This window comes from Hypanus sabinus, unplaced genomic scaffold (assembly GCF_030144855.1).
Source record: "Hypanus sabinus isolate sHypSab1 unplaced genomic scaffold, sHypSab1.hap1 scaffold_637, whole genome shotgun sequence".
Taxonomy (NCBI): Eukaryota; Metazoa; Chordata; class Chondrichthyes; order Myliobatiformes; family Dasyatidae; genus Hypanus; species Hypanus sabinus.
Genome location: NW_026781493.1, coordinates 160,355 through 173,599, shown reverse-complemented (window position 1 = coordinate 173,599; position 13,245 = coordinate 160,355). Strand labels below are relative to the sequence as shown.

Here is a 13,245-nt window from a genome sequence, read left to right as displayed (position 1 = left end):
TCACAGGTGAGAGTACAACTTTTTAGTGATGCTTTGATGTTGTTTTATCTGAACTTGATTTCCTTCCTTTTTCAGGACTCCAGGTTATTGCTCTTGCTGGTCCAGTTCAAAGCTCCCAGATTTCTGTTTCCTGGTCAAACAGTGCTGTCAAGCAGTATTTTCACTGTCAACCAGTTTTTCACTGTCAAGTCGGAGTTCTTGCTCCCATGTGCAGCTTCCCCACTTGAAAGGGACTGAATACGCCTACCCGAAGGTTTTAACCGGATTCCACTCAATGACCTTTTCCTTTCTTTTTCCTTTTTTATTTTTATTTTCGCAAGTGTGGCAGTTGGTAATTATTAGTCAGTAGTCATAAGTAATCAGCGGTAAGTCAGTCATTAGTCTAGTCAAGGATAGTCATAAGGCAGTGGTAGTAACATTAGGATTAGGTGAAAAACTGGCTGCCTGTTGGACTTCGGAGACGATTTTGGACCTGCACCTCCGTTTCTCTACTGGACCGTTATGGTTCCAAACTGGGTGAACTCTCTCGAAGGTTCACAAGCTCTTCTTAAGCCTCGCACCGTTTTCAAGAAGTGCCTGTGTGCGATGACCCGATGGCGGAGTTCACCCAAACGCAGTGACAGCAGTGCTCCTTTCCGTGAAACAGTCTCAACAATTATTTAAAGTTCGGCATCTTACCGCGGGTTGTGACACTGCTCCTGGCTGCTGAGGTGATGCTGCTCTCGGACTGCCACTGTGACGCTGCGGGGTCCGCACAAATGTTCTGGGCAGAAACCGCCCTCAGGCAGTAGGTTCCGTCCTCTCTGCCAGTGCAGTCTTGCTCTTCCTTAATACCTTCCTGAAACTCAAGTTTGACTTGACAATGATGCACATTTGGTGGAGGTGGCCGAGAGAATCTCTTCCCAAAGACTGAGCAGGTGAATGGCCTCTACCCATTGTGAACTCGCTGGTGTCTCAGTAGATTAGATGACTGAGTGAATCCTTTCCCACAGACTGAGCAGGTGAATGGCCTCTACCCATTGTGAACTCGCTGGTGTCTCAGTAGATTAGATGACTGAGTGAATCCTTTGCCACATTCTGAGCAGGTGAACGGCCTCTCCCCAGTGTGAACTCGCTGGTGATTTTGTAGATCAGATAATTGTGTGAATCCCTTCCCACAGTTCGAGCAGGTGAATGGCTTCTCCCCAGTGTGAACTCGCAGATGTCTCTGTAGGGTGGATGAACTACTGAATCCCTTGCCACAGTCTGAGCAGGTGAATGGCCTCTCCCCAGTGTGAACGTGTTGGTGACTCTGTAGGTTGGATGACTGAGTGAATCCCTTCTCACATTCTGAGCAGGTGAACAGCCACACCCCAGTGTGAACTCGCCAATGTACCTTCAGTTCAGATGACCGAGTGAATCCCTTCCCACAGTCTGAGCAGGTGAACGGCCTCTCCCCAGTATGAACTCGCTGATGTACCTTCAGTTGAGATGACGAAGTGAATCTTTTCCCACAGTCTGAGCAGGTGAATGGCTTCTCCCCAGTGTGAACTCGCTGGTGACTCTGTAGGTTGTATAACTGAGTAAATCTCTTCCCACAATCCGAGCAGGTGAATGGCTTCTTCCCAGTGTGAACTGACTGGTGTCTCAGTAGGTGAAATGATTGAGTAAATCCCTTCCCACAGTCTGAGCAGTTGAATGGCCTCTCTCCAGTGTGAACTCGCTGATGTACCTTCAGTACAGATAACTGACTGAATCCCTTCCCACAGTCTGGGCAGGTGAATGGCCTCTCTCTAGTGTGAACACGTTGGTGAACCAGTAGGTGAAATGATCGAGTGAATCCCTTCTCACAGTCTGAGCAGGTGAATGGCCTCTCTCCAGTGTGAACACGTTGGTGTACCAGGAGGTGAGATGACTGAGTGAATCTCTTCCCACAGTCTGAGCAGGTGAATTGCCTCTCCTGATTGTGAACTGACTGGTGTCTCAGTAGGTGAAATGACCGAGTGAATCCCTTCCCACAGTCCGAGCAGGTGAACGGTCACTCCTCAGTGAGAACCCGCTGGTGAGCCATTAGATCAGATGACCGAGTGACTCCTTCCCCACAAATTCAGCAGATGACCAGCCTCTGCCCGGTGTGATATACTGGTGTGTCCACAGGTGGGAAGACCGACTGAATCCCTTCCCACAGTCTGAGCAGATGAACGGCCTCTCCCCTGTGTAAAATGACGGACGTGCCAGTTGGTCAGATGACCGAGTGAATCCCTCCGCACAGTCTGAACAGGAAGGATGGCTGATTGAATCCCTTGCTCCTTAAATATCTAGTCAGAGACAGCACAACTGGTGTGTTGTGTTTCAATTCCCATAGACAAATTCCTTGGCGATATTAATCTGTAAAAAGATTTAAAAATCCATCAGTGGGTGAAGGACAACATTTGAGATCACTTGAGTTGGCAAGGTGTGATCCGACATCACACTGTTACAGTGAAGTTCAACAAAAGTTGGAGAGCAAAATCACCTTCTAACTGGGCACAGTGCTGGTATCTGGAACGACCCTCAAACTCTCTGATGGTCTATAAGAATGGGGCACTTATGCCATCTCCAATCTGTGACTTGGCTCTGTTTGACTCTGTCCATTTGAATTAGTCCCTCTTCCCACTGAGCTGAAAGGGTGTCTGGCCCCACGGTAACTAAACCCTCTCACACAAATGGCCTTTGTTGATGTGCAGCTGGGGTTTTCCTTTATGTAATGTTAATTTAAAATGCCACAGTTTCAATGCCATAAAAAATATCTCCTGACCTGGCTGGTGGCATAGTGGCATCAGTGCCAGACTTCGGGACGAAAGGTCCTGAGTTCGAATCCAGCCGGCTCCCCTGCACGCTTTCCATCCGTGCTGGGTTACGAGCTGGTGATCTCTTTGGAAACTCACCCGGCAGAATTTTCCCCTCATGTGGCCCTTAACATTTCACCTTTCACCCTTAACCCATGGCCTCTGGTTGTAGTCTCACCCCATCTCAGTGGTAAAAGCTAGCTTGCTTTTACCCTATCCATAAACCTCTAAATTGTCGTATAACTCCATCAAATCTCCCCTCAATCTTCTACATTCCAAGGAATAATGTCCTGGCCTTTTCAATCTCTCCTTATAACACAAGTCCTCCAGACCTGACAACATCCTTGTGAACTTTCTCTGAACTCTTTCAAAGTCTTGACATCTTTACTGTAGGTTGCTGACTAAAACTGCACTCAATACTCCAAATTAGGCCTCACCAATGTCTTGTACAAAGTCAACATAACATACCATTCAGTACTTTGGTTTATGAAGGACTATGTGCCAAAATCCTTCTTTCCGTCCCTATCGAACTGTGTCACCAGTTTTAGTGAAATATAGACCTGTATTCCCAGATCCCATTCCTCAACAACACTCCTCCATGTCCGATCAGTCACTGCGTAACACCCACCCTGGTAGGTCCTACCAACATGCAACAGCTCGCACTTGTTTGCATTGAATTCCATTTTCCATTTCTCAAGCCATATTTCCACCTGGTCCAGTTCGCACTGCAAGCCATGATAGTCTTCTCACAGTCCGCTGAATCCCCAGACTCGGTTTCATCCAAAAATTTGCTGATCCCTAACCATCTTATTATCCAGATTACTGATACAGATGACAAACAACAACAGATCCAGCACTGATCCCTGTGGCTCACCACCAGTCACAGGTTCCAGTCAGAGAGGCAACCATCTGCTACCATACTGGTTTCTCCCAAAGACATTGTCTCATCCAATTTACTGTCTCATCTTGAATGCTGAATGACTGAACCTTCTTGACCAACCTCCCATATGAGACTTTGTCAAGTGCCTTGCTAACGTCCATGTAGACAACATCCACTGCCTTGTCTTCACTTTCCTGATAACTTCCTCGAGAGACTCTATAAGACTGGTTAGACATGACCTACCATTCACAAAGCCATGCTGTCTATCCTTAATCAGTGCACACCTATCCAAATACTTATAAATCCGGTTCCTGCACATATGTTCTCATAAATTTCCCACTACTGATCTCAAGCTCACAAATGTAACATTTTCGCGTTTCTCCTTAGAGCCCCTCTCAAACAGCGGAACAACATCGGCAGTCCTCCAATCCTGCAGTACCTCACCTGTCGCTAAGGATGATTTAAATATTTGTGCTTGGGCCCCGATAACTTCTGCACTTGTCTTCCGCAGGGTCCCTGTGAACAACTTGTCAGGCCCTGGGGATTGATCCATGCTAATTTGCCTAAAGACAGCAAACACTTCCACCTCTGTAATGTGTACAGGGTCCATGAAGTCGATGCTGCCTTGCCTCACCTGTGTCCATCTCCTGAGCAAATACAGATGCTACACTACTATTTAAAGCCTCCCCCATCTATTTTGTCTCCCGTATAGATTACCATTCTGATCGTACAGAGAGGGCATATTTCTGTTCTGAGCTTCTCCATGTTTCTGTGACTGAGAAGCTGGCCAAACCTGACTGGAAGGGGAATCTGGTAGGAGTGACGACGGAGCAGCAATGGCTGGAGTTTCTGGGAGCAGCTCAGGAGGTGCATGGTAGATATATCCCAAAGAACTGGAAGCATTGGAAAGGCAGGAGGACACAACCGTGGCTGAAATAAGAAGCCAAAGCCAATATAAAAGCCAAAGAGAGGGCAAACAAAAGAGCAGTAACTATTGGGAAGCTTTTAGAAACCAAGAGAAGACAACTAAAAAAATTGTCGGATGAGCTCACGGTGTGGAATTATGATATTGCAGCACCCAACAGTCTGAGGCATTGAGAGGAACAAAATATCCAGGGCCTCGATATCTCTTGAAAACCAGTTATCTTTCAACTTTTACTTTTGCAGGCACCTACAAACTCTACATCATCAAAATTTCACTTCTGAAGAACTCCCACTCACCAACTAATTATGGTATTTATCATAAATTATCGAATTAGTAAAATTATAAATTAGAAAATTATCATAATTTGCCAGAAAACAGCTTGTCCCAAGCCACACTTGGCAGATCTTTTCTGACGCCATCAAAATTGACCTTTCTCCAATTTAGAATCTCAACCCGTGGTCCAGACCTCGCTTTTTCCTTATTTACTTTGAATTTCAAGGCATTATGATCAGTAATTTCTGTCAACAGCCCCGGATCATTTCCTAATAGCTTATTGCACACGTAATTGCACATGCAACTTCTACATTGGGAATTCTACGTCCCGATTAAGGGCACATTTGACAAACTCTACCCCAACAGTCTTTTTATGGTATGGGAGTCTCAGTCAATAGATGGAAAAGTAAAATCACTTAATATATCAAGCTTTGTTTCTTGGCATGGTCTGTGATCACTGGAGAAAGATTTGTTCCTCCATATCCCTCAGACTGTTGGCTGGAACCAAGTCCCAGCAATGGCTACAATATCATAATACATGGTCCATCCATACTGGTTGTGTGGTGAAAAAAAACACAACAGTGCTTCTTTCACCTCAGAACATTGAAAAGTTTGAAATGGGGACCTAAATCCTAAGAACTTTCTACAGGGTCACAACTAAGAGCATTGTGACTGGCTGTGTCACTGCCTGGTATGGGGACTGTACTTCCCTCAATTGCACGACTCTGCAAAGAGTGGTGCGGACAGCCCAGCACATCTGTAGATGTGAACTTCCCACTATTCATGGCTGTAAAGAGGACCTGAAGGGTCATTGGGGATCGCAGTCAGCCCAACCACCAACTGCTCCAGCTGCTACCATCTGGGAAATGGGACCGCAGTATAAAAGCCAGGACCAACAGGCTCTGGGACAGCTTCTTCCACCAAGTCATCAGACTTATTAATTCATGCAGATACAAATGTATTTCTCTGTTATGTTGACTGTCCTGTTGTACATACTGTTAATTATAAATTACTATAAATTGCACATTGCACATTTAGACAGAGACATAATGTAAATATTTCTACGGCTCATGTATATGAAGGATATAAGTATTAAAGTCAATTCAATTCGATTCACCCCCTCCATTATCTGTTCTGTCATTCTGTCTCCCTCCCTGCCTGCAACTTTAAATCCCCCACTAGCACTTGCAAGCTTTACTACTAGGAGATTAGTCCCCTTCTAGTTCTGTTCCCCTAACTATCGAATCCCCTATCACACCTTTGACTTACCTCTGCCAGATAATCCCTCCCCCAACAGTTTCGAAAGTGGTCCACCTGTTGTTGTGGGGGATGGCCACAGGAGTATTCTATGATGGCTGTTTAACCTCATTCCCCTTTCTGACTCTCAATCAGTTTCCTGTGTCCTGCACCTCGATGAGGCACACCTCTCTTTCTGTCATTTCTATCAGCCCCTCCCACTCCCGGCTGATCCAGAATTCATCCATTTCAAGTTCCAGCTTCTTAATGTGCAGGGTTACAAGCTGCAGCTGGATGCACATCTTGTAGGTGAGGGTATCAGGGACACTGGAGGTCTCCCCACCTTCCCACCAGTATCTCCTCCAATTTGTAATCACCAGTGTTCACAAAAACCTTGTGCTGTGCAAATTTTTGCCCAGTGACAACAACACGTGCACCCTGAATTTTATATAGAGAGATATTCATTTCTACAGCTAGCAAGTCACTGTCAACAAGCACTTTGATCTCCTCTGGGTTTCACTGACTTCATCCTCACTCTCACACAGCCAATGCAACAGGCCTGTAGCAGTACTGAAGGATTTTCTCGCCAGTGCTTTTGCACACCATATATACATTGGTAGGCAAAAGGTTGGGCACCCCGGTCAAAATTTCTGTTATTCTGAATAGCTAACTGAGTGGAAGATGAACTGATCTCCAAAAGTCATAAAGTTAAAGATGAAACATTCTTTTCAACATATTAAGCAAGCTTAGTGTATTATTTTTGTTTTTACAATTTCAGAGTGGAAAAAAAGGAAAAGAGCACCATGCAAAAGTTTGGGAACCCCAAGAGATTTGAGCTGTCAGTAAATTTTTACCAAGGTCTCAGACCTTAATTAGCTTGTTAGGGCTATGGATTGTTCACAATCTTCATCAGAAAAAGCCAGGTGTTGCAAATTTCAAAGCTTTATAAATACCCTGACTCCACAAAACTTGTCCCAACAATCAGCAGCCACGGACTCCTCTAAGCCCCTGCCTAGCTCTCTGAAAATTAAAATACATGATGCAGGAGAAGACTATAAGAAGATAGCAAAGCATTTTCAGGTAGCCATTACCTCAGTTCATGATGTAGTTAAGTAATGGCAGTTAACAGGTACAGTGGAGGTCAAGTTGAGGTCCAGAAGACCAAGAAATCCTTCTGCGAGAACTGCTTGTAGGATTGCTAGAAAGGGAAATCAAAACCCCTGTTTGACTGCAAAAGACCTTCAGTAATATTCAGCAGACTCTGAAGTGGTGGTGCTCTGTTCTATTGTGCAGGGACACCTGTACAAATATGACCTTCATGGAAGAGTCATCAGAAGAAAACCTTACCTGTGCCCTTGCCACAAAATTCAGCGTCAGAAGTTTGCAAAAGAACATCTAAACAAGCGAAACGACGAAGGGTGTCGGCCTGAAACATCGACAGTGCTTTTCCCTATAGATGCTGGCTGGCCTGCTGCGTTCCACCAGCATTTTGTGTGTGTTATCTAAACAAGCCTTATGCATTTTGGAAACAAGTCCTGTGGACTGATGAATATAAAAAAAGAACTTTTTGGCCACAATGAGCAAAGGTACGTTTGAAGAAAAAAAAGGTGCAGAATATCATGAAAAGAACACCCCTCTAACTGTTAACCATGGGGATGGGTCGATCATGCTTTGGGCTTGTGTTGCAGCCAGTGGCACAGGGAACATTTCACTGGTAGAGGGAAAAATTAATTCAATTCAATACCAGCAAGTTCTTGAAGCAAACATCACACCATCTGTAAAAAAGCTGAAGATGAAAAGAGGATGGCTTCTACAACAGGATAATGATCATAAACAGACCTCAAAATCCACAATGGACTCCCTCAGGAAGCGGAAGCTGAAGGTCTTGCCATGGCCATCACAGTCCCCCGACCTAAACATCAACGAAAATCTCTGGATAGACCGTAAAAGAGCGGTGCATGCAAGATGACCCAAGAATCTCATAGAACTAGAAGCCTTTTGCAAGGAAGAATGGGCAAAAATCCCCAAACAAGAATTGAAGGAATCTTAGCTGGCTGCAGAAAGCCTTTAGAAGCTGTGATACTTGCCAAAGGGGTTGTTACTAAATACTGACCATGCAGGCTGCCCAAACTTTTGCATATCACTGTATGCAATTTTCTTCCTGAATGGTGCTTCAAAAAGTTGGACTTCCAAATATCACTCTTCTTCTTCCCACTTGCAAATTCTCCAGCAACTTTTGCATCACCACAATGCACACAGGTAACACCAGATTCTGTACTGTACATAAATATTTCCCCTGAAACCTCCCTCAAGTGACGGACGGTGATGTACTCGATGATGACAATGCCAATGAATTTGAAGGGAAGGGCAGCAGTCTGTCTCATTGGAGTCTGGCACATTTGTGATGTGAAAGCTACTTGTTGCCCAGGACAAAGGTGTTTGATATCGTTATGTGCCCAGAGAGAATTGGCAGAACATGTTCTCACGGGTAGAAAAGTCCAGAGCAAGAGCAGGCGGAGCAAGCAACACACACAAAATGCCGGAGGAACTCAGCAGGCCGGGCAGCATCTATGGGAAAGAGTACTAATGCTGAGTCCCGCCGGCATTTTGTGTCTGTTGCTTGGATTTACAGCAGCTGCAGATTTTCTCCTGCTGCGGTTGGAGATAGAGCAAAGGTGATTTTCTGATGCACCATCAATAACTCACACTGAGACGTAGGCGAGATATCGGCTTTTATTGACTGGAAGAAGGAACCATGAGTGAGTGTCTATCATACAAGGTCTTGGAGACTGAGGCCGAGCTTCAGGCCGCAGGTCTCCTTTATACAGGGGCCTGTGGGAGGAGCCACAGGAGCAGTCAGCAGGGGCGTGTCCCGACAGGCACATAGTTCACCACATTCACCCCCCCTTCATTTGAAAAAGTCCTCATGTGGCGAAGGTTCTTACAAGTCAAGCCGATCAGGTGGTCGAATCTGTCGCTGCGATCTACGTAGCACCGGCTGTGACCGCATAGATGCCGGCAACATTGCCGATTGCACAGGGGACGGGGGTTGCGCGTGTTCTTGCCCACTAGGCGCCGGTGATCCCTCATGCATGTGCGAGGCGCCTGGTATAAATGCGTACGAAACGCCCGGTATACAAGTGTCGTGAGGAGTCTGTGTAAGGCCTGGTGAGCACGGTGTCAACTCTGGTGCAGGGTTCACAGTCACCGGAGAGCCTTCAGGGTAGTGGTCTGCTGCACCTGCGGGTGCCAGGTCGCGGATGGAGACCGTGTCCTCCCGCCCATCAGGTAAGACCACGTAAGCATACTGGGGGTTCGCATGTAGAAGGTGAACCCTCTCCACCAGCGGGGAGTATTTATTGCTCCTCACATGTTTCCGGAGCAGCACTGGCCCCGGGGACGTCAGCCAAACTGGTAGAGTGGTCCCAGTGACAGACTTCCTGGGAAAAGAGAATAGGCGTTCGTGAGGGGTGTTTATTGGTGGACGTACATAACAGAGAGCGGATAGAGTGCAGTGCCTCAGGGAGGACCTCCTGCCATCGAGAGACCGGCAACCCTTTTGACTTAAGGGCTAAAAGTGTGGCCTTCCACACTGTGGCATTCTCCCGCTCCACCTGGCCATTACCCCGGGGATTATAACTCGTGGTCCGACTGGTAGCAATGCCCCTAGCTAGCAAGTACTGGCGCAGCTCCTCACTCATAAAGGAGGACCCTCTATCACTGTGGATATAGCAGGGATACCCGAACAGAGTGAAGAGCTGGCGCAGGGCTTTTATGACGGACGTGGCAGTGGTGTCGGGGCAGGGGATGGCAAAGGGGAACCGTGAGAACTCGTCAATAACACTGAGAAAATAGACATTGCGGTCAGTGGAGGGAAGGGGGCCCTTAAAGTCAACACTCAGGCGTTCAAAAGGGCGGGTGGCCTTGACAAGTTGTGCCGTGTCAGGACAGTAGAAGTGCGGTTTGCACTCGGCGCAAATTTGGCAGTCCCTGGTCATCGTCCTGATGTCCTCCAGGGAGTACGGCAGGTTCCGAGCTTTCACAAAATGGTAAAATCGGGTGACCCCCGCATGGCAAAGTTGTGCATGAAGGGCGTACAGCTGGTCGAGCTGTGTGTTAGCACATGTTCCCCGGGATAGGGCATCAGGGGGCTCATTGAGTCTGCCAGGCCGGTACAGGATATCATAGTTGTAGGTGGAGAGTTCTATTCTCCACCGCAAAATCTTATCATTTTTGATTTTGTCCCGCTGTTGGTTGCTGAACAGGAACGCAACCGAGCGCTGGTCGGTCAGCACGGTGAATCTTTTGCCAGCAAGATAGTGCCTCTAGTGCCTAACAGCCTCCACTATGGCCTGGGCTTCTTTCTCCACCGCGGAGTGCCGAATTTCAGAGCCTTGGAGGGTGCGAGAAAAGAATGCTACTGGTCTGCCTTCCTGATTAAGGGTAGCAGCCAGAGCGAAATCGGAGGCATCACACTCCACTTGGAAGGGAGCGGTCTCGTCCACTGCATGCATCGTAGCTTTGGCAATGTCCGCTTTAATGCAGTTGAAGGCCGCGCAGGCCTCAGCAGAGAGGGGAAACGAGGTAGACTTGACCAGGGGGCGAGCCTTGTCTGCGTAATGGGGGACCCATTGGGCGTAATAGGAAAAAAACCCAGGCACCGTCTGAGGGCCTTCAGAGTGGTGGGAAGAGGGAGCTCTAACAGGGGGCGTATACGTTCGGGATCAGGCCCAATAACCCCGTTTTCCACGACATACCCAAGTATAGCAAGGCGGGTGGTACCAAAAACACACTTGTCCCTGTTATAAGTAAGGTTCAGAGCTGCGGCCACTTGGAGAAATCGTTGGAGGTTGGCGTCGTGATCTGGCCTGTCATGACCACAGATGGTGATGTTATCCAGATAGGGAAATGTGGCCTGCAGTTGGTACTGGTCCACCATTTCCCTCTGGAAGACAGAGACACCATTCGTGACACCGAAAGGGACGCGCAGGAAGTGATAGAGCCGGCCGCCCGCCTCGAAGGCGGTGTAGGGGCGGTCCTCTGGGCAGATGGGGAGCTGGTGATAAGCGGATTTCAGATCTATTGTCGAGTACACCTTATACTGAGCAATCTGGTTGACCATATCCGCGATGCGGTGTAGGGGGTATGCGTCAAGCTGCGAAAACCTATTGATGGTTTGACTATAGTCCACCACCATCCTATCTTTCTGCCCAGTCCGAACAACAACTACCTGGGCCCTCCAAGGGCTTGTGCTCGGCTCAATGATCCCCTACCTGAGCAGCCGCTGCACCTCCGACTGAATGAAGGCCCGGTCCCCCGCGCTGTACCTCCTGCTTTTGGTTGCCACAGGTTTACAGTCGGGGGTCAGGTTGACGAACAGCGGTAGGGGAGGGATCTTGAGAGTGGAGAGGCTGCCAGTGTCGGTAGCGCAGCTGTCGGCCTGGTTCTGGATGGGATGTGTGTGCCCGTGTGTGTGTGTGGTCAGTAGCGGGGTATGTGAAGAAGTCCCACAAAACTGAGGATTCTTGACAGTGAGTGGTGGGAGGGGCCCGTCGTATACCATAGTCACACTTTCGAGATGGCTCTGGAAGTCCAGCCCCAATAGCACAGGTGCGCACAGATTAGGCATGACCAGCAGCTCAAAGTCCCGATATTCTGTGCCTTGCACCACCAAAGTCGCTACACAACCCGCCCGGATGTCTGCGGACTGCGACCCAGAGGCCAAATGGAACCTCCGACTGACCGGCCGCGTTGCAAGTCCGCAGCATTGCACTGTGTCCGGGTGAATAAAACTCCCAGTGCTGCCCGTGTCAAACAGGCATCCAGTCCAGTGCCACTCCACCTGGATGTCCATCATGGATCTTGCAAGCTGGTGTGGGGCGCTTTGGTCGAGAGTTACAGTGGGCTCAGTTGGATCGCCGTCGGGGTACCCGGTCAGCATCGGAGGGTCGGGGGCGGGGCATGCTGACGCCGACAAAGATGGCCGCTCACATCCGGGGTACCCGGTCAGCATCGGAGGATCGGGGGCGGGGCGTACTGACGTCGACAAAGATGTCCGCCCACATCCCGGCATGCAAGATGGCGGCCCCCACGTTTCACCCGCAGCGTTGACCTCCGCTCGAGGTTGAGACTTACAGACCTTGGCGAAGTGGCCCTGCTTTCCGCAGCTGGAGCAGATCGCTTCTCGCGCTGGACAGCGTCGTCGAGGATGTTTCTTTTGGCAACAGAAATAACAAAGCACGAGTTTCTGACGGGCCACAGCCGTGGTCTGGGTCGGGGAGCGCGTGGAATCGCGACTGGCGGCGGCGTTGGCGAATTCGCTCCCGGGAGCCGGCGGTGGCGGGGTCTGAGGAGTCCACGGAACCGGCGGGGAATCGCGCGACTGGACAGCGTCGGCGTTATGCAAAGCAGCTTCTAGAGCATTGGCCGTCTCTATCGCCGAGCTGAAGGTAAGATCTGAGTTTTCCAGCAGTCGCTGGCGCATGTACACTGACCTCAGTCCTGTCACAAAGGCGTCTCGCACCAGCAGCTCCGCATGCTGTTCTGCCGTGAGCGTCTTGCAGTCGCAAGCTCGGACGAGTGTCTGTAGTGCTCGGAGAAACTCAGCGCACGATTCGCCAGGCCGCTGTTGCCGGGTAGCTAAGCGATGTCTTGCGTAGACGGTGTTCACCGGCCGCAGGTACTGTCGTTTGAGGGCGTCCAGTGCCCCTTCGTAGGTCGGCAGGTCCCGGATAATGGAGTAAACTTTGGAGGAGACCCTCGAGAGTAGGATTCTGTGCATAACGGCGGGTTCAGTCGCACGAAGCTCCGCCAAGTACGATTGGAAGCATGCAAGCCAGTGTTCAAAAGCGAGAGCTGCGTCAGGGTCTTGAGGGTCCAAATCCAACCGGTCCGGACGCAAAACGGGTTCCATGTTTTAAAACTTCCAGTCAATAAAATTGATGCACCATCAATAACTCACACTGAGACGTAGGCGAGATATCGGCTTTTATTGACTGGAAGAAGGAACCAGGAGTGAGTGTCTATCATACAAGGTCTTGGAGACTGAGGCCGAGCTTCAGGCCGCAGGTCTCCTTTATACAGGGGCCTGTGGGAGGAGCCACAGGAGCAGTCAGCAGGGGCGT

At 49.0% G+C, this 13,245-nt stretch overlaps 1 protein-coding gene across 1 annotated transcript in view; it reads right to left on the bottom strand.

Moving 5' to 3' along the window:
• The window catches only part of LOC132389723 (gastrula zinc finger protein XlCGF26.1-like), a 31,379-nt gene that overhangs the window by 644 nt on the left and 17,490 nt on the right, over positions 1 to 13,245 (bottom strand). Inside the window, exon 3 of the mRNA XM_059962287.1 lies at positions 7,961 to 8,033. Coding sequence (XP_059818270.1) covers positions 7,961 to 8,033 — 73 coding nt within the window. The remainder of the gene's footprint in view (positions 1 to 7,960; positions 8,034 to 13,245) is intronic.